The sequence below is a fragment of the Colobus angolensis genome, unplaced genomic scaffold (genome assembly GCF_000951035.1).
Source record: "Colobus angolensis palliatus isolate OR3802 unplaced genomic scaffold, Cang.pa_1.0 Scaffold9, whole genome shotgun sequence".
NCBI lineage: Eukaryota > Metazoa > Chordata > Mammalia > Primates > Cercopithecidae > Colobus > Colobus angolensis.
This window is the reverse complement of record NW_012122931.1, coordinates 3,607,565-3,627,881: the sequence shown is the minus strand read 5'-3', so window position 1 is coordinate 3,627,881 and position 20,317 is coordinate 3,607,565. Positions and strand designations below refer to the sequence as shown.

The 20,317-nt window shown below is 46.1% G+C and overlaps 2 protein-coding genes across 4 annotated transcripts in view; both read left to right on the top strand.

Annotated features, from left to right (window-relative positions):
- Positions 1-6,671, top strand: part of AIF1L (allograft inflammatory factor 1-like) — a 26,892-nt gene extending 20,221 nt beyond the window's left edge. Inside the window, exons 5-6 of the mRNA XM_011931191.1 lie at positions 1,267-1,429; positions 3,774-6,671. Of these exons, the coding sequence (XP_011786581.1) occupies positions 1,267-1,429; positions 3,774-3,861 (251 nt within the window). The 3' untranslated portion in view covers positions 3,862-6,671. The remainder of the gene's footprint in view (positions 1-1,266; positions 1,430-3,773) is intronic.
- Positions 6,672-8,360: 1,689 nt separating this feature from the next.
- Positions 8,361-20,317, top strand: part of NUP214 (nucleoporin 214kDa) — a 113,239-nt gene continuing 101,282 nt past the window's right edge. For all 3 annotated transcript variants that reach the window (XM_011931190.1, XM_011931188.1, XM_011931189.1), the window contains exons 1-9: positions 8,361-8,543; positions 10,323-10,518; positions 11,130-11,281; positions 12,087-12,285; positions 13,564-13,634; positions 15,358-15,421; positions 15,889-15,992; positions 17,809-17,915; positions 18,860-18,926. In XM_011931190.1, the coding sequence (XP_011786580.1) occupies positions 8,376-8,543; positions 10,323-10,518; positions 11,130-11,281; positions 12,087-12,285; positions 13,564-13,634; positions 15,358-15,421; positions 15,889-15,992; positions 17,809-17,915; positions 18,860-18,926 (1,128 nt within the window). In that variant the 5' untranslated portion in view covers positions 8,361-8,375. The remainder of the gene's footprint in view (positions 8,544-10,322; positions 10,519-11,129; positions 11,282-12,086; positions 12,286-13,563; positions 13,635-15,357; positions 15,422-15,888; positions 15,993-17,808; positions 17,916-18,859; positions 18,927-20,317) is intronic.

Here is a 20,317-nt window from a genome sequence, read left to right as displayed (position 1 = left end):
CTCCTGGCCTCAAGTGATCTGCCTGCCTTGGCCTCCCAAAGTGCTGGGATTACAGGCGTGAGCCACGGCGCCAGCTGATTTTCTTTTGAAATATAGTTAATGGCTGCGTTGTAGGAATGGGTTCTAATTTGTTTAGCCGATGCCTTTGTGTGGACCATTTGGATGCCTTCCAATTTTAACTATTATTGATAATCCTGTAAAGAACCTCTTTGTACATGAGTGCTTGTTCACCTCCCTGGTTATTTCTGTAGAGGAAATCTCAGGAAGGGGATACTGGGTCAAAGGCTTTTGAAGCATCTTGCCGAACTGCTCGAGAAAGGTCCTGCCAACTTCAGAGTCTGACAGTGCGTGTGCAGCCCCTTTCCCCTTTCCTGGAGAAGGCTGCCCAGATCTCTCTGAATGCCTGGACATCCTGGCACCTTTGGGCCTGGCCCCAGTCCCGCCCGCCCTGCCAGGAGGAGCATTGGCCGCACCACGGCCCACGGCCCCCACCACAGCCCTCTCCTGCCATCCTTTGCTGACCCATTGTTCACTGAAGAACAATCCAAAGGAAATTGCCTCAGATTTTGGTGGGAGCTGGGCAGTCAGAGACAGCACCGCCTTGGACTGGAGTGACATTCTGGGGCCTCCCTTGTTTTTCTTGAATTTTGTTCTTTTGTTGGTTTTCCTGCTCTGTGGGATATTTTTGGCGTCCTCTCCCTTCCAGCTGGGGCAGAGCCCTAGGACAGCAGGACAGGAGTGGCATGTGGGGAGAAGCCACCTGCCACTCAGCACCCAACAGAGTGACTTTCAATGCGTGACTCCCTGACCCTGCCACACTGGGCGTAACTCCCCAGGCAGCAGGAGAGTGGGCACCCGGCCTGCCCTAACTGCAGGAAATAGCAAGCCTACAGTCATGGTGTGAAGAAAGTGCTCTGGGTCTGTGCTTCCCTCACGGCTATCCCTGAATGATGGCATCCACCCGTTCCACCGCTGGTAGGAGCAGGAGTTCAGAGAGGTTAAGTAGTGTGCCCCAGATCCCAGAGACAGCAATAGCAGAGCTCAATTCCAATGCAAGCCCGTCTGACTCTGGAGGCCCAGGTCGCTAACCACTAGTCCATACTGCCTCGGAAGAGAGCAGGGAGGGTGTGATGGGCTCCTCCTCTCTAGAGGAGGAGTGCAGACGCCAAGCTTCTAGGCATGGGGTACCTGGTGGAGCTTTCCCAGCTTCCCCGCTAAGCCCCAGAGGCCCATCTCCACTTAACAGATGTGCTTTTCTTCCGGCAGACCTGATGTCTTTAAAGAGGATGATGGAGAAGCTTGGTGTCCCCAAGACCCACCTGGAGATGAAGAAGATGATCTCGGAGGTGACAGGAGGGGTCAGTGACACCATCTCCTACCGAGATTTTGTGAACATGATGCTGGGGAAACGGTCGGCTGTCCTCAAGCTGTGAGTACCTCATCCTTCCCTGGGACCTCTGAAGGTAAAATCATTCTGTGCAGAGAGGCCCGTGGCTTTGGGCACCCCGCCATTCCCCAGCTAGTAGGTGACTCATTATGTGACCTGCTGGACAAGGTACTTACTTTCCCTGATCCTTATTTCCTTATCTGTCAATTTTTTTTTTTTTTTTTTGAGATGGAGTCTCACTCTATCGCCCAGGTTGGAGTGCAGTGGCATGATCTTGGCTCACTGCAACCTCCGCCTCCTGGGTTCAAGCTATTCTTCTGCCTCAGCCTCCCTAGTAGCTGAGATTACAGGCATGCAATCTTGGCTGAGATTACAGCCAAGCTATGCTTGGCTAATTTTTGTATTTTTAGTAGAGACAGGGTTTTGCCATGTTGGCCAGGCTGGTCTCGAACCCCTGACCTCAGGTGATCTGCCAGCCTCAGCCTCCCAAAATGTTAGGGTTATAGGCATGAGCCACCACGCCCAGCCCAAATGGTCATATTAATATGTACCCTGCAGGGGAAATTAGGTTGTAGCAGAGTCAGGCAGAATCAGCACTCAGTAAGTGGGAACTGTGATGATGATGATGATGATGATGATGATGATGATGGTGGTGGTGATGGTGATAATGGTGATAAATCTGTCGAAACTTTCCGAGTCTCAGTTTCCTCTTTTTTTTTTTTTTTAGATCTCGCTCTGTCACCCAGGCTGGAGTGCAGTGACATGGTCTCAGCTCACTGCAACCTCCACCTCCTGGGCTCAAGCGATTCTTCCGCCTCAGCCTCCCGAGTGTCTGGGATTACAGGTGTGCTCCACCACACCCAACTAATTTTTGTATTTTTAGTAGAAATGGGGTTTCACCATGTTGGCCAGGTTGGTCTCAAACTCCCGACTTCAAGTGATCAGCCCCGCCTCGGCCTCCCAAAGTGCCAGGATTACAGGCGTGAGCCACCACGCCTGGCAGTTTCCCCATTGGTAAAGCACCTCCACTACCCCCACAGGGTTGTTATAAGCATAAAATAGAGTCAAAAATTGGCCCCAAAGGGAGGTAGGGTTTGCATCTTGATGCTATTACTTGCTACCAAAATGACCCTGAGCAAGTTACCTTAGGTCTACAAGTCTCAGTTTCTTCGTCTATAAAATAGGGGTGATAATCATGTCTTCTGTGATGTCCCAAGGGCTAATGAAATGACACTTATGAAGAGTCCAGCCTAGTGTGTGGCTGATGGCAAACACCTACTACATGGTAGCACACTGTGGGTGTTGCCCCAACGAAGAGCGTTAGAGCATTGCCCTGCACAGTCTCATCGTCATTTGTCACAGCTGAAAATAACACTCCGCCGTGCGTGGTTTCTCACGCCTTTAATCCCAACACTTTGGGAGGCTGAGGCAGGTGGATCACGTGAGGTCAGGAGTTCGAGACCAGCCTGGTCAACATGATGAAACCCTGTCTCTACTGAAAATACAAAAATTAGCTGGGTATGGTGGCACACGCCTGTAATCCCAGCTACTCAGGAGGCTGAGGCAGGAGAATCTCTTGAACCCAGGAGGCGGAGGTTGCAGTGAGCAGAGATCACACCATTGCACTCCAGCCTGGGCGACAAGAGCAAAACTCTGTCTCAAAAAAAAAAAACGAAAACAGAAAATAACACTCACTTGGCTTTTATGAAATAAGATTCACTTTTTTAAAAGTACGAATATAAAATATACCTGTCTCATTTTACAAAGGAGCTTGTTGAGGCCCAAGGAGACTGAGTACTTGGCCCATGAGCCCACGGTCCAATCTGGCCAGATCTTCTAGCACCCCCACTTCCAGGGAGAAACGCCGAGGATCAGAGGGGTCAAGTGTCTTGGTTGAACCACCCAGCTGGGAAATAGCAGGGCTGGCATTTGAATCCAGGCGGTTGCCCTGGAGGTTATACTCTGAGCCTCTACCATCTACTCCCCAGACACCACTCTCAGAGCAGTGGGCAGGTTTTGGAAGATCTTTGCACAGTGGCATGGCCCAGCCTGGCTCAGCCTCCTCCAGGCAGCATGGTTAAGGGAAGGACATGGCCTAGAAGTCAGAAGCCTGGAGATGTACCCAGCCTCCGTCCTGGACCGCCTGTGTGGTTCTGAGGAGTCACATCACCACTTTGCGCCTCCATTTTCTCCTCTGTAAAATGGGACTAGCAGCCCCTTCCTTGGAGCTGCTGTCTTGGGCTTCTGCAAGGATCCCACCAGAGAACAGATTTAAATTCTGTCGAGGACTCTGCTGACAGGAGGCTGGGATGATTTTTCCCTGGAAGAGGGAAGGATCCTAATCTTGTTTTTCTCTCTTTTTTTATTTTCTCCATCTCCAAACCAGAGTCATGATGTTTGAAGGAAAAGCCAACGAGAGCAGCCCCAAGCCAGTTGGCCCCCCTCCAGAAAGAGACATTGCTAGCCTGCCCTGAGGACCCCGCCTGGACTCCCCAGCATTCCCGCCCCACTCCTCCCTCCCCATCTTGCTGCCCTTCTTGACACACTGTGATCTCTCTCTCTCTCATTTGTTTGGTCATTGAGGGTTTGTTTGTGTTTTCATCGATGTCTTTGTAAAGCACAAATTATCTGCCTTAAAGGGGCTCTGGGTCAGGAAATCCTGAGCCTTGGGTCCTCTCCCTCTCTTCTTCCCTCCTTCCCTGCTCCCTGTGCAGAAGGGCTGACATCAAACCAAAAACTAGAGGGGGCAGGGAGGCTGCTAGCCTGTGTTCCCCACTCTTGGAACTGGCACTGTCCATCCTTCCAGAAAGTCTCCAAGCCAAGTTCAGGCTCACTGACCTGGATCTGATGAGGACCCCAGGCCACTTTGAGAAGATCTTGGAGTAGGGACAAGGCTGCAGGGCCTCTTTCGGGTTTCCTTGGACAGTGCCATGGTTCCAGGGCTCTGGGGTCACCCAGGACACAGCCACTCATGGCCCAGCTGCCCCAGCTGATCCCCACTCATTTCATACCTCTTCTCATCCTTAATGATGTGACAGAAGGTGGGAAGGAAAGGAGCTTGGCAATATGAGCCCTTCAGGAAGGTACCAGAAGGAACCCTCTGGTCTTGCTCTCTGGCCACACCTTTGCAGGTGGCTGAGAAGCAGCGTGCAGCCCTACTGTCCCTTACTGGGGCAGCAAAGGGCTTCGGAGGTAGAAGTGAGGCCAGGGGCTTTGGGGGGAAAGGTCAGCTCAGTGCGATTCCACCTTTTAGGGAGGATACTGAGGGGACCAGGATGGGAGAATGAGGAGTAAAATGCTCATGGCAAAGTCAGTAGCACTGGTAAGCCAAGACTGAGCAATACAAGGTTGCTTTTCTGACCCCAATCTGCTTGAAACCTGACTCTACTTCCTTCATTTGTCTTCCTACCCCACTCACATCATTCATTCATTTACTCACTCATTCACCAGATATTTATTGACCTCCTATTATAAGCTTTACATCCTCCCATGTTGTCCCGACATGTGCAGTATCCACTGTCTAATTCATCTCTCCCCAGACCTCTCAGAACCTTGAGCTTGGGAACTGGACTGGGGTCATCGGTGTCCTTTCTTATGGACTCACAGGATTTTAGAGCCCTAATGCACCCTGGAGAGTAGCTGGGCAAGTCGTCTCACTTCACAGGTGAGGAGACTGGTGCCCCACAGGGTTAAGTGCCTTGCCCAAGGTCAGGCTTATCTCCAGAGGGAGGTGCCCTGGACTGGGGCCCAGATGTTCAGGGACCCTGCCTACACCTCGTCTCCAGTGTGGGCTGCCTAGTTAGTTATGGGAACAGGGAAGAGCTGGGAAGGAGCAACCTCCTAGGTCAGCACTTGGAGAGGGTTTCACTTGCTCTGAAGACCCTAGTCCAGGATTCGCCCTCCCCCGTGCCTCCAAGTCAGCATCAGGCTTTGGCAAAGACCAGGCCTCTGAATCTGCCTCTTGTAATTCATGCAGGAAGGTGTCAAAGTTGGCCCCATCCTGGCTGATCAGGGAGTTCAGCCTTAACCCCACCTGTGTTCTGAAGTCTCTTACCCTACCTGCTCAGGACTTAGACACAGTTACTCACTGAACATATTTATTAAGCACTTGCTGTAGGCCAACAGTTAAGAATCCAATAATGAAATGGACAGATTCATGGAACTTAGAGTCCAACAGGAAAGTGAAACCCAGACAATGACAATGAGATAAATGTTAGGGACGGGGAGGTATGGGGTGACTTCCCTCCAGTCCTGGGTGGCCTAGCTGGGCCCAGGACTGGGTGAAAGTCTTGACAGAACCTTTGCAACACCTTAAGTGGACAGGACTGGGAGCTCTTGGTGATTGGAACCAACGTGGGTTCCCTGCGGCTCCTTAGTCACCTCTGATAGCAGATTGAGGGAGGAAAGCAGGTAAGGCATGAGGAAATGGCCAGGTTGGGTTAACCCACTGGTTTCAACCAGTTCAGGAATGAGATTATTTGGCCACGACTGGCTGATCTTGAGCTCAAGGATTTGCTTCAAATGCACACAGGCCTAGTTGAAGTTTAAACCCCAGCAAAACATTCCTCCCTGTAAATGGAAAATCCTACTGCTACCCCCACCCCTGCCCTGTTCCCCCCCGCCCCCGCCAAGATCATTAGATTAGCAACTGCCTGTCCTCACCGCCTCTCCTCTCTGGGACAGGCTGGGACCTTTGAGGAAGATAAAGCCTTCCTTGACTACCCATCATATTCAGTGTTCCTGTTCCTCACTCAGAGAGGAAGGCAGAACCAATCAGGCTTATTTCAGTAAGTTCCACAATTCTCCAAGACTGCAGGAAGTCTCCTTAAGGGAGGAGAGCAAGCAGGTTTTGGCCCCACCTTCTGGAAATGGCGGAAGAGAGGGTTTTCTCATTGAATGGGGGTGGGGGCTCGTGTGTCCTGGGAAACCCCATCAGTCCCTTCATTTCTTGGAACTCAACTCCTGGGAGGAGAGGGTCTCAAGAGGGGTCCCTGGAAGGAGGGAGGGGGCTGTCTGCACATATTTCAGGTTGTGGCTCTTGGTTCTAGGACTCTTACTTCTCTGGCTAAGGGCTCAGCTTCTTGGGACTTCAACTGTCTTCCTTCTGAAAGACCAAATCTAATGTAACCAGTAACGTGAGGACTGCCAAGTATGGCTTTGTCCCTATGACTCAGAGGAGAGTTTGTCGGGCAAATTCAGGTGGATGAAGTATGTGTGTGCGTGTGCATGGGAGTGTGCGTGGGATATCATCTCTACAGATTGCAAATAAACCAGACAAACTTACCAACGTCTTGATTGGTGTATTTTGGGGATGGTTCTGGGCTCAGCAAATTGCGAACTAGCTAATACAATAAGAGATTAAATGAGCGCATCCTGTGCATCTGGTCTGAGACAGCTGAAGTTCATTTATCCTAACTACCTCCCTGCAAGAGACAGGTTCTATTATGTCATCCTTGTTTCACAACCGAAAAGCAGGCTTGGATAAGCAACGTGCTGAAAGCCAAACAGTAAATGGCACGATTCGACCCCACTGGAGCCAACCCGTGAGGTCCAAGTTAAGAACCTCCGTCCTAGAGCATTTATAATTCACTACAGAAATTTATTGTACAAAGGACTGTAATATCATCAGTCAGCCTTATCCAGACAATCTCCGTTCTAATCCTGTCACTACCACTTTCTGACTGAGGGCCACCGGAGAAATTTCTCAACTTCCCCTGTGCTTCCCTTACCTCAACAATTATTATGTATGTGTATGTGTATAAATACATATATATCCTTTTTTTTTTTTTTTTCCCTCTGTCACCCAGGCTGGAGTGCAGTGGCGCAATCTTAGCTCACTGCAACCTCCACCTCTCGGGTTCATGCCATTCTCCTGCCTCAGCCTCCTGTGTAGCTGGGACCACAGGCGTCCGCCACCACGCCCAGCTAATTGTATTTTTAGCAGAGGTGGGGTTTCACCATGTTGGCCAGGCTGTCCAGCTCCTGACAGGTGTTCCACCCACCTCAGCCTCCCAAAGTGCTGCCTACAGGCGTGAGCCACCGCGCCCAGCCCATTTTTATTTTTTGAGGCGGGGTGTGGCTCTGTTACCCAGGCTGGAGTGCAGTGGTACAATCACAGCTTACTGCAGCCTCGACCTCCTGGGCTCAAGCAATCCTCCCACCTCAGCCTCCTGAGTGTGCTGAGACTACATGCGCATGCCATCACTGCTGGTTAATTTTTGTGGTTGTTTTGTTTTTTGTAGAGACGGGGTCTCGCCATGTTGCCCAGGCTGGTCTCAAAACTCCTGGGCTCAAGCAATCCTCCTGTCTCGGCCTCCCAAGTGCTGGGATTATAGGCGTGAGCCACCGGCGCCTGGCCTACCTCATCAATTAAATAATAACCCCTAGGATGACTAGAAGTCTTCAAGATTACATGAGATCCCACATCTGAAGGTTTTTGCAAAGGACATGGCACAAACTCGTGCAACTAGAGGTGCATATGGCTCTTCTCTGGAAATGATCACCTTGATAGGAGCAAACAAAGCTGGTCTTCGGTGCCCTTTAATCTCCCCTCCCAGCCTTCCACCTTCCACACTGGCGACCCCCCGACCCCGTTTTTCTGAACCTCCCTTCCTCCCCTTGCATAGCCCAAAGCCTCTCTCTAAAGTAGCCCACCGAACTCATCTGTCCAGTTCCTAACTTATCTGAATCGGAAGCTACTAATAGCCAACCTACATCTAAGAGGAACTGTAAGGTGTCAGAGGAACAAGGAGCATAGGTCGCTTAGGCATGGGCCACCCAAGAAGAGATTGACACTAAGCGAACCCGCGCTGGCTGCGAAGGCGGGAGCGGCACCAGGACGATCCAGGGCGCAGGCGCAGGGGCCCCACGGCCACGCCCCTATTCAGCACGAGCTGGCCAATGCGGAGCGGCGGCCGGGCGAACGCGCGGCTTCTCTGGGTTCCGCGGCCTCCCCGGCCAAACTTGACGTCACCAACGCGCGCCGGAAATGCGGGATCAACTGCGCGCCGCTGGCGCTGAGGGAAGGAAGTTTGCGGTCGAGCGGCCTAGGTTCTGTGGGCAAGGCCGTGGGAGGCAGCGGTGGCTGCTTCGACACACCAAGGGCGGCGCGATGGGAGACGAGATGGATGCCATGATTCCCGAGCGGGAGATGAAGGTCAGAGACTAACTGGGGCCTCCCTCCCTTCTTTAGTCCTGGCATTGCCTTGGAGCCCAGCTGAAAGGCTAAGCGCGGTGCCGGCTGTTCCGCCTCCTGCTTGAACAGACTACCGCGTTCACCGCTCTCAGCTGCGCGTTTGCCGCGCCGCTGGCATGATAGCCCCACCGAATGCAGTTTCCCAGCCCCATCCTGGTCTCGTGCACGGCTCTTGAGTTACCCTAGCTACTTTCATGTGGCGGTCACAATGGTGGCAATAACTGCTGTTTATTGAGCGTGGACTGTGTGCTAGTCGCTGTGTAGTCTTGGCAACAGCCCTACGAAGTGGTAATTAACGTAGAGGAGTAAGTCGAGGCTCGAAAGTGATTTCCCTAAAGTCACATTTGACAGCGGGGCTGAAAGTCAGCATCATTGAAGACCTTTGCTCTCCCAGTACTTCTGTAAGGTGGTACGGGCTTGCCTGACGTAGAGTCAGGGGAGGTCATCCATCCTGCAGAACCTTTAGTTGACTGGACTAGGAAGACTGTTTTGACATCGATGTATCAGCCTCAAGCCAGGAACCTGAAGGGAGGGCCAAGTGTTTCCAGTGATGGCAACGTGGGAGTCCCCCAGGGATAACTTCAGGATGGTGTGTTTAATAGTTCTTATATGTGTTCTGACAGAATGAGGGTGCAGCAAACGGGCTACATCTGTTTTAAATAGAGGAAGTAAGATGCAGGAAGATTTTAGTCATCTGTGTGAACAGTAAATCACTAACATGCATGTAGGGTATAGTAATACGTGCCATGTTTAGAATAGTGGTTTTTTTTTTTTTTTTTTTAAAGACATAGTCTCGCTCTGTCACCCAAGCTGGAGTGCAGTGGCATGATCTCGGCTCACTGCAACCTCCACCTCCCCAGCTCAAGCAATTCACCTGCCTCAGCCTCCCGAGTAACTGGGATTACAGGCACCTTCCACCACGCCTGACTGATTTTTTATATTCTTTGGTAGAGACGGGGGTTTCACCATGTTGGCCAGGCTGGTCTCGAACTCCTGACCTCAAGTGATCTGCCCTCCTCTGGCTCCCAAAGTGCTGGGATTACAGGTGTGAGCCACTGTGCCGGCCTAGAATAGGGATTATTTTTTGAGAATCACCACCTGTGGTGAGCCACCTAATGAGATTGTGTCATATTCCTCAGATATGCTGGGGTAGAAGAAAAAAAGGGTTTATTAATAGAATCACAGACTTAGAAGATGGTAATCTCACACTCCCTTTGGCAGCACATATAAAATTGGGATCATGCAGAGAAGACTAGCATGGCCCCTTTACATGGATGACACACAAATTCGTGAAGTGTTCCATGTCAGAAAACATTGAGGGCCGAGCGGAGTGGCTCATGCCTGTGAGCCTGCACTTTGGGAGGCTGAGGCGGATGGATGACTTGAGGTCTGGAGTTCGAGACCAGCCTGGCCAACATAATGAAACCCTGTCTCTACTAAAAATACAAAAATTAGCCAGGCATGGTGGTGGGCGTCTGTAGTCCCAGCTACTTGGGAGGCTGAGGCAGGAGAATTGCTTGAACCTGGAAGGCAGAGGTTGCGGTGAACCAAGATCGCCCACTGCACTCCAGCCTGGGCAACAAAGCGAGACTCCGTCTCAAAAAAGAAAAAAAGACAACTGAGACAGACCTTGTTCTCAGTAATATGTATTTTTGTTGTACTGAAATTGGGTCTACTGAATATAACTTGTTTTAATTTCTTTGTTTATTGAATTGATCTTGTTTTGATTCTTCACAACAGGATTTTCAGTTTAGGGCGCTAAAGAAGGTGAGAATCTTTGACTCCCCTGAGGAACTGCCCAAGGAACGATCGAGTCTACTTGCTGTGTCCAACAAATACGGTCTGGTCTTTGCTGGTGGAGCCAGTGGCTTGCAGATTTTTCCTACTAAAAATCTTCTTATTCAAAATAAACCCGGAGATGATCCCAATAAAATAGGTAAGTTCCCTGGTTTATGTTGCAAAGTAGAGAGAGGAGTGTGGTGGCATGCTCTTGTGTTTCCTTCCCAAGAAGTCATTCTAATACTAAAATGAACACTGCTGTGAGTTTGAAGGTTGACTCCCAAGAAGATTAATGGAAGCCTTTCTAGGTTTTCTCCTTGGTCCTTTGTACTTTTCCTTACGTGAGTTGTTCTTCTCAGCTCAAGAGGGAAGCACTTAACCATTATGCCATGCTTTTATTTTTGCTCAGTTGAACTTGGGCTCTGGCTCTCTGGGTGAAGGGTTTTATTGGCATGGGTTTTCAGTTGGCACAACAGTACGATCCAAACTATTGGCAATGTGTACTATTTAGAGCATTGTTGCAAAAATATTTTCAACAAGGGCAACAGCCACAGTTAGTTTCCTCAGATAGTATGAGGAAGAATTCCTGGGATACTTAATGCATGATTATATATCTTAAGAAAGTAAAGATTTATCTGTGTAACTAGGTATTGGGGTGTATGTGTGTTTATGTAGATGCAAAAATTTTTTCACGTTGAACTGGGTGGAGGTTGTGGCTTTATGCTTAGAACATACTGTTTTCTGCTTTGTATTTCTTTGTTTTCATAGTTGATAAAGTCCAAGGCTTACTAGTTCCTATGAAATTCCCAATCCATCACCTGGCCTTGAGCTGTGATAACCTCACGCTCTCTGTGTGCATGATGTCCAGTGAATATGGTTCCATTATTGCTTTTTTTGATGTTCGCACATTCTCAAATGAGGTAAGCTACTGTTACACTGTGATGTCAACATGAGAACCCTAAGCAGATTTCCTTGTGTTGAACTATAACTCGGAAGCTTCATAGGTTAACCCTTGAAGTCTCTCTCTAGATTAAAATGTGGGTTAAAAAAAATCCTTAATTATAGAATCATAGATCTTTGAGACAGAAGGGACTTCAAGAAATTCTTTCATAACGCCATCTACCCTAAGTTGTTATCAGGAGGCTTAGGTGACTTTCCCAAAGTCATAGACAATGTCAAAAGTTCCTCCATTTTGGGTCTTTCGCCTCGTAATGCAATGTTCTTCCATTTCAAGCAGTTTAAGAAAGATAATAATAATAGCGAGTGTTTATACTGACTGTGTGTCAGACTCTGTACTAAGTGCTTTATATGCCTTGTGCCTCGTTCATGCCTACCACAGCCTTATGTAGTAGGTACTGTTATCTTCATTTTATAGGAGAGAAACAGGCTCAGAGTTTAACTGTCCAAGGTCCCAGCACTATTAAGAAGCAGAGCCAAGATTTTAATCTAGTGTCTGCTATTTATTGGTTATTTTGTAATTGTGCATTCCCCTGCTGAGAGTCCCCCTAAGCATGTTAGAATGATTGATTGCCATTTTCAAAGTTGTCTTGAAATTGTCTATAGCAAATAGATTGATGTATAAAGCTAAATCTTTTTTTATGGTTATGGAGAAAAATAAACTGATTTGAGATAACTTGTATATTCAGTAATTTCCATTGAATATTAAATGTTTGTACATTTACTAATTTTTTAACTTACTTCACTTTTGCATATTTGTTTTGAAAGGCTAAACAGCAAAAACGCCCATTTGCCTATCATAAGCTTTTGAAAGATGCAGGAGGCATGGTGATTGATATGAAGTGGAACCCCACTGTCCCCTCCATGGTGGCGGTTTGTCTGGCTGATGGTAGTATTGCTGTCCTGCAAGTCACGGAAACAGTGAAAGTATGTGCAACTCTTCCTTCCACTGTAGCAGTAACCTCTGGTGAGTAATAAAGGCTTTCACACTGTAACATACAATCATGGTCATCTACTTAAGAATTGATTTCTAGAAGTAAAAGCCGATAGCTGGTTTTGTTTTGTTTTGTTTTTTAACATGGTGAGGGAGGTTAAGGATGGAAGAGTTCTTTTTTTTCTTTTTTTTTGAGACAGTCTCACTCTGTCACCCACACTGGAGTACACTGGCATCATCTCAGCTCACTACAGCCTCTACCTCCTGGGTTCAAGCAGTTCTCGTGCCTTGGGCATCCAAATAGCTGGGATTATAGGCATGCACACCTTGTCCAGCTAATTTTTGTATTTTTTGTAGAGACAAGGTTTCTACATGTTGACCAGGCTGGTCTTGAACTCCTGACCTCAAGTGATCTGCCCTCCTCCACCCACATAATGCTAGGATTACAGGTGTGGGTCACTGTGCCCGGCTGAGAGTATTCTTTATACCCATAGTTAATGTCCTTGAAGCTAAGCAGCATACATAATTTAACCTGAATGTACTTGGGTTTTCTGGAGAAATATTTTGGTACAGCTGATTTAGAAGTGTTTTTTGAGAATAATTGTTTCTGGATCTATAATGGTGGTACTCTGAAAGTCACTTGTACCTTCATGGGGAAAAGCATTTGAAATGTTAAATGGGAGCAGGAGAATGATTTCTTTTTTTTTTTTTTTGAGACGGAGTCTTGCTTTGTCACCCGGGCTGTAGTGCAGTGGCGCGATCTCAGCTCACTGCAACCTCCACTTTCTGGGTTCGAGCAATTCTCTTGCCTCAGACTCCAGAGTAGCTAGGATTACAGACGCGTGCCACCATGCCCATCTAATTTTTGTATATTTTAGTAGAGACGGGGTTTCACCATGTTGGCCAGGCTGGTCTCAAACCTCTGACCTCAAGTGATCTGTCTACCTTAACCTCCCAAAGTGTTGGGATTACAGGCGTGAGCCACCGCGCCCAGCCAGTGATTTCTTGGTATTTGGAAACCTCTATTCTGCTTGTCTTAAAGACTACAGAGTTTTCTGTATTTTGCAGCTTTCTGGACAGTAATCTATTGAAAAAGCATTTTTAGCTTTCAATTCAATAAGCCCAGTGATAAATCAATTGGCTTATGTCGTTAAAATGATTTTACTTTTTTCCACTTTGCCGGATAGGGATGATCCTACAATCTTCCATGGACTGACAGAGGAATGAGAATTGATAATTAGCTGTGTGTGATAGATCTCATTGGTTTGCTCCGTTTTCTTGTTTTTATTTGGTAATATTGTCTTTGCTCAGTGTGCTGGAGCCCCAAAGGAAAGCAGCTGGCAGTGGGAAAACAGAATGGAACTGTGGTCCAGTATCTTCCTGTAAGTTCTTATCTTGAGCTTCGGAATTTTTAAGTTGCTCGCTTTTTTGCAGGGTGGTTTGGGAGTATCTTTCTTGTTTTTCCTATTAAAAAGTAATTTATACTCATTGTAACAAATCCATCAGTGAGTGAAGAGTGGAGCTCTTCCCTTCCTTCCCATAGTCCTCCTTCCAGAGGCACCCACTGTGTTGTGTTGAGTAGGTAGCCTTCCAGACTTTTCTGGATGTTATACAAATAGTCTATGTGTAGCTGCATTTTTGTTTTGTTTTGTTTTTCATGTAAAATGCGATAATACGCTATGCACTGTTCCCCAACTTTTTCAGTCCATTCCATAAAAACAGAGCTTAAGGGAAAAGAGTTAGTGAAAAAGCTATGTTGATAATACAGAATCACTCTGGGTTAAAGCACAGTATTTGTCTTTTCACTGAGCCCGTCTTTGATGGTCTGTTTCTCTAACTATGGGCACCAAAGAAAATGGGTACACTTGTTGCATGTGCACTCTGTCATCCTCCCTGTGAATTTCTTGAGATAATGTTCACAAATATCCTTCAATATCAATTGAGTTGCAAGGAACCCACATGTATCTATTGAACCTGGACACGAAGGAGGGATTCACAGGTGGTGCTAAGGCCTTTGTTGTGCCTTCTTGCTTGAGACTGTTCTCTGGCGAGAAGGGGAGCAGAGTGCTGAATGTAGGCGGTGTAGTTTTGAGGTTATGTTTCTTATTTGTTACTACCGAAAGTTACATGAAATTTGGTACATAATCTTTTAGGGCACTAACCTGTAAAAAGATAATGCAATTTATTTAATTTTCTTGCTTTGCTGTTTGCCTTAAATTTTTTTTTTTTTTTTTTGAGAGATGGTCTTGCTCTGTTGCCCAGGCTGGGGTGCAATGGTGTGATAACGTAATGGCTCACTGCAGCCTCAGCCTTGTGGACTCAGGTGATCCTTCTGCCTCAGCCTCCTAGGTAGCTGGGACTACAGGCGCTTGCCACCATGCACAGCTAATTTTTGTATTTTTTATAGAGACAGGGTTTTGCCATGTTGCCCAGGTTAGTCTCAAACTCCTGGGCTCAAGCAGTGTGCCCACCTTGGCCTTCCAAAGTGCTGAGATTACAGACATGAGCCACCTCGCCCAGCCTTATTCCACTATTGATGATTATCTGCATCAGTGCTAGTGCTGTTGCTGCTGCGAATGGTGTTGCATTGACGACTCTCATTACCTATATCTGAACATGTTCATGCGTTTTTTGTTTTTTTTTTTGAGACTGAGTTTTGCTCTTGTTGCCCAGGCTGGAGTGCAGTGGCACGATCTCAGCTCACTGCAACCTACGCCTCCCGGGTTCAAGCAGTTCTTCTGCCTCAGCCTCCCAAGTAGCTGGGATTGCAGGTGCCCGCCACAATGCCTGGCTATGTATTTTTAGTAGAGACAAGGTTTCGCCACGTTGGCCAGGCTATTCTCGAACTTCTGACCTCAGGTGATCCACCTGCCTCAGCCTCCCGAAGTGTTGGGATTACAGGTGTGAGTCACCACACCCGGCCACGTTCATGCATTTCTGTAGGATGCAGTCCTGGAAGTAGATAGCACTGTTCTGTGTCTTCAGTCTCACCTGGCCAAGGAGATGGAACAGGTGGCATCTAAGGAATAGATTAGATTTGATAGTTTGATTGGTTTAGGAATTGTTTCATTTAATACTTTGTTTTCCCCTCCAAATCTCTTTCAGACTTTGCAGGAAAAAAAAGTCATTCCTTGTCCTCCGTTTTATGAGTCAGATCATCCTGTCAGAGGTAACAACTGCTTTTCTTATTGGGCTGACCTCTAATGACATGTTATGTATATTATAGAAATTCAAAATCATGTAATGTACCTGCTCAGTGAGGTGTTGGTGTTTGCTTTATGAATAATGTCACTATTTCAAACAGCTAATTACGTCAGTGTAAATTATGGCCCTCTGGGTGACGTCTGTGTTTCATGGTAAATGACATGAAATGGATCCCGACTTTTTATTACAATTCTTCATAATTTGCCCTGATTATAATCCAGCAGAAAAATTATCATTTGGGGATGAGTTTGGGCTTCTTGGATCTTTGTACCTGTGAATTATATTTAGTCAATGAAATCTGGGCCTTTGATTTTTTTTTTTTATCCGTAGTGTGTATTATAGCATGCAGTGGCTAATCCAAACATAAGCTACTTTTGGTTGTATCTGGTTGCTGTCACTTTTATGACCTACTGATTAACATGTGTCTTTCAGTTCTGGATGTGCTGTGGATCGGTACATACGTCTTCACAATAGTGTATGCTGCTGCAGATGGGACCCTGGAAACGTCTCCGGATGTGGTGATGGCTCTCCTGCCGGTATGCATGTGAAAGAAATTTCATTGTTTGAGAATTAGAGAAGTCTTCTAATAAAGCTGGAGGCTTTGATTTCAAGGTTTTTTTGTGTTTGTGGGTGTTTTGGGTTTTTTTTGTATGTTGAAAATGTAATTTTAATAGTTAATTCTTCATCTTACATAGGAGCACAATAAAATACACCACAATCTGAAGAAACTCCTTTTTTTTTTTTTTGAGACAAGATCTCACTGTGTCACCCAGACTGGAGTGCAGTGATGTGATCTCACCGCACTGAAGCCTGGACCTCCTGGACTCAGGTGATCCTCCCACCTTAGCCTTCTGAGTAGCTGGTTCTACAGGTGCACACCACTATGCCTGGCTAATTTTTGTATTTTTTTTTTTTTTTTTGGTGGAGATGGGGTTTCACCATGTTGCCCAGGCTGGTCTTGAACTCCTGAGCTCAAGTAATCTGCCCACCCAGGCCTCCCAAAGTGCTGGGATTACAGGTGTGCATCACCACACCTGGCCTGATTTCAGGTTCTTTTATTTACTGGCAGTGATTATGCAACTTCAGGTATAAGGTTTCCATGCTGTACTATGGGCCTGGAGTCCAAAATTGGAGTGTCCACAGCGTGTTCTATTGTTTTGGTATGAAGTTAAAAAAAAATGATTTTGCTTAAGTTATAAACTATGGGTCTTGGTTAACTCGATAATGAAATTTTAGAAGAGCAAGACAGTATCTTGATTTTTAAAATTATTTCATTTGCTCTCGAATTTTTAACGCCAACAGTATGCTAGGCACTGTTTTAAAGCTGAGTATGTGGCAGTGATCAAGGTGATGGCCTTGCTTTTAATGGTTTTAAATTTGTTGTTGATAATTTTTACTTATTTTTTAGAGACAGAGTCTCACTCTGTTGCCCAGGCTGGAGTGTAGTGGTGTGATCACAGCTCACTACAGCCTCAAATTCTTGGGCTTAACTCATCCTCCTGCCTCAGCCTCCCGAGTGGCTGGGACCACAGGCATGCACCAACACAGTCAGCTGTTTTTAAATTTTTCGTAGAGGTGGGGTCTTGCTTTGTTGCCCACACTGGTCTCAAACTCCTGGCTTTAAGCAGTTCTCCCATCTCAATCTCTCAAAGCGCTAGGATTATAGGTCTGAGCCACTACACCTGGCTGGTCTTACATTCTAATGGGATAGTCAATACTAAGTGTGAGATCAAGGACTGATAAGAGTGATGGAGAAAATAAAGCTGTGTTAGGGATAGATGATGACTGGTATGTGTTTGAGATTGGGTGTCAAGGGAGGCCAATTTGATATTTGAAAAAGACGTCTTGTTTTTAACTCTTGGGTTTCTAATAAGGTTGAATTTTTAAAATGTTTATCTAGATGCCTTCTTTTAAGATTAGAGGTTTTTCTATTCTAGGGGATAATATTAACACTAGTACTTATTAACTGCTACTTACGTTTCACGTACTGGGCTGGAAGTTTTATATGTATCATATCATTTTATACTTACAGTAGCCTCTGAAGTAGGCTTAGGAGATCTAGTATACACATGAGAACACTAAGTATCAGGAATGTTGAAAAATCTGCATCTGTCATGGACAGAAAGTGGCAGAACAGAGTTTAAATGCAGTTTGCTTGATGGCCAATGTTTGTACTCCTTGTACTAAGTGTTGTATATCTGGACTTAGACTTTATACCATGTCCATATATCTGGACTTAGACTTTGAGTGAGTATTCTCATACAACTTTAAATGATTTATCATTTGAGATTCTTTTACTGTAGGATCCGAGAAAAATTGCACATAATTTTTTTCTTGCTTTGTTCATTGTAGAAAAAAGAAGAAAAACACCCAGAGATATTTGTGAACTTTATGGAGCCCTGTTACGGCAGCTGCACGGAGAGACAGCATCATTACTACCTCAGTTACATTGAGGAATGGTGAGCAGAGAGTCTGGACAGGGCATTCCTGCTGTCACTGGAAGATCACACCTGAGTCACCTTGTCCCGTGTTGAAATCTTTTCTGATTGATTGATTGATTGATTGATGGATGGATTGATGGATTGGCAGGCTCTCACTCCATTACCCAGGCTGGAGTACAGTGACACGATTGTAGCTCACAGAAGCCTGGAACTCCCAGGCTCAAGTGATCCTTCCACCTCAGCCTCCCAGATGGGACTACAGGCACATGCCACCACACCTGGCTTAGTTTTAAAGTTTTTGTTTGTTTGTTTTTTGGTAGAGATGGGATCTTGTTATGTTACTCAGACTGGCTTCCTAAAGTACTGAGATTACTGGTGTGAGCTACAGCACCCAGCCTGAAATCTTTTCTATTATAGAGGAAAATGGAGGCTGAGATACCTTGAACGTATTTTCAGCTTATTCTTGATAATGTCTATTATTTCTTTTTCCCCAATCTTGAGTTATTTATATTAAATACATACTAATTTCAAAAATCTAATTTTCTCATTAACCCCTAGTGATGATTTATGAAAATACTGATACTCAAGGAATATATTAAAAGTTTCCTTCTGAGAGCAGAGTTGCCCATTGGAATGGAGATTACTCAAAGCAAAGCTTCCATCCCTCAGCTACATTATTCTGCCTTTGGGTGGCATATTGATTGTGAACTCTGACTTGATTCTGTTGTGTCTTTCCTTTGTCTTCCTGTAGGTAGGCAGTGAGCTGATTCTACGGGGCTTTCTCACAGAAACTAGAAAGTTCAGCTTTATATCTAGAATCTTCCCACCTTTGTTCAACTAGATAGAAAACCTTACTCTCTCCTTGACATGTGGAGGCAGCCCTCACAGATGTTACCTGCAGACCCAAGTTAGAGAACTATTGCTATATTTGAATGTAATGGTCTCTGGTTTTATTCTTTAAGGGATTTAGTGCTGGCAGCATCTGCGGCTTCAACAGAAGTTAGTATCCTTGCTCGACAAAGTGACCAGGTAAATCTTTTTTGTCACTTTTGTGGTACTTTCTTTTTTGTGTGTGGTTAAGGTGTACATTGTCTCACATCTGTTTTATCAAGTTTCTGCATGACAGCAAAGCTTCAGTGACTGAGTGCCTTGGCCAAATGGCTTGGCTGTTGCATGGAGAAACACGGGTGTCAGACTTAGTACTTCCTTCACTTCTGTTCTTTTAGGATCCATCCCTGGTCTGTGGAAACATGCTATGCAGTTAACCTCCAACTGGAGTATGCCCGATGCATAGGAGGCTTTTTCTGCCTTGTCCTGTTTTGTCATCTTTGTTTTCTTCCTGTTACTTGAACTTACTCCTTCTATATAATTTAACAATAATCCATCCTCAATTATGAAAGAAAAACATGCAGATGACTCACCAGAAATACTTTCTGTTTGACTTTGAAAAACTGTCAGAAAGAGCAAAGCACCTTTGCATATAAGAACCTTCTTTCGGCCGGGTGCGGTGGCTCAAGCCTGTAATCCCAGCACTTTGGGAGGCCGAGACGGGCGGATCACGAGGTCAGGAGATTGAGACCATCCTGGCTAACACGGTGAAACCCCGGCTCGACTAAAAAAAATACAAAAAACTGGCCGGGCGAGGTGGCGGGCGCCTGTAGTCCCAGCTACTCGGGAGGCTGAGGCAGGAGAATGGCGTAAACATGGAAGGCGGAGCTTGCAGTGAGCTGAGATCCGGCCCCTGCTCTCCAGCCTGGGCGATAAAGCGAGACTCTGTCTCAAAAAAAAAAAAAAAGAACCTTCTTTCACGTTGTCTCTCTTGCAGGGACACGGTGGGCCCAGGTAGTGGTGGTGCGCTATCCACTTGTAGATTATGCAGAATGACTGACTACAGAAAGGGCACAACAAAAGAAGGGGAATCTTCTTTTTAAAACTGCCTTGAGCTTAAAAATCTTTAGTTCACCTTTGTAAATAAGAAACAAGTGCTTCTCCTCCCCATATGACTTTGTGCTCCACCCATGCATGGGTACTTTGTGCCTTTTCAACCATTGGTATTTATCTGTCACTTTCTGGGTGGCCAGGTGGCCCATTAGGAGGGGCATGGCTCTCATTGTCTAGGGGTGGCTGCCTTTGGATGAGGCCAGAGTTCAGCCGTCTGATTTGCTACTCTAGAACTGTCTTAGATTGACTTCAGTAAGAATTTCCTGTTAGCACAAGTATTTCATATGTTCACACATTAAAAATACAGTTTTATTTTTACTTTCTATCAAAATGATTTATGATCATGTTTTTAAAAAGTAAACAATGGAGAAGGGCTTATAAGAAAAGAATCGCCCCTGCCCTACCTGTTTGCTTTCTGGAGGGGACCGTTTTTAGTTTGTAAACATTTTCTTTTTTTTTTTTTCTTTTTTTTTTTTTTT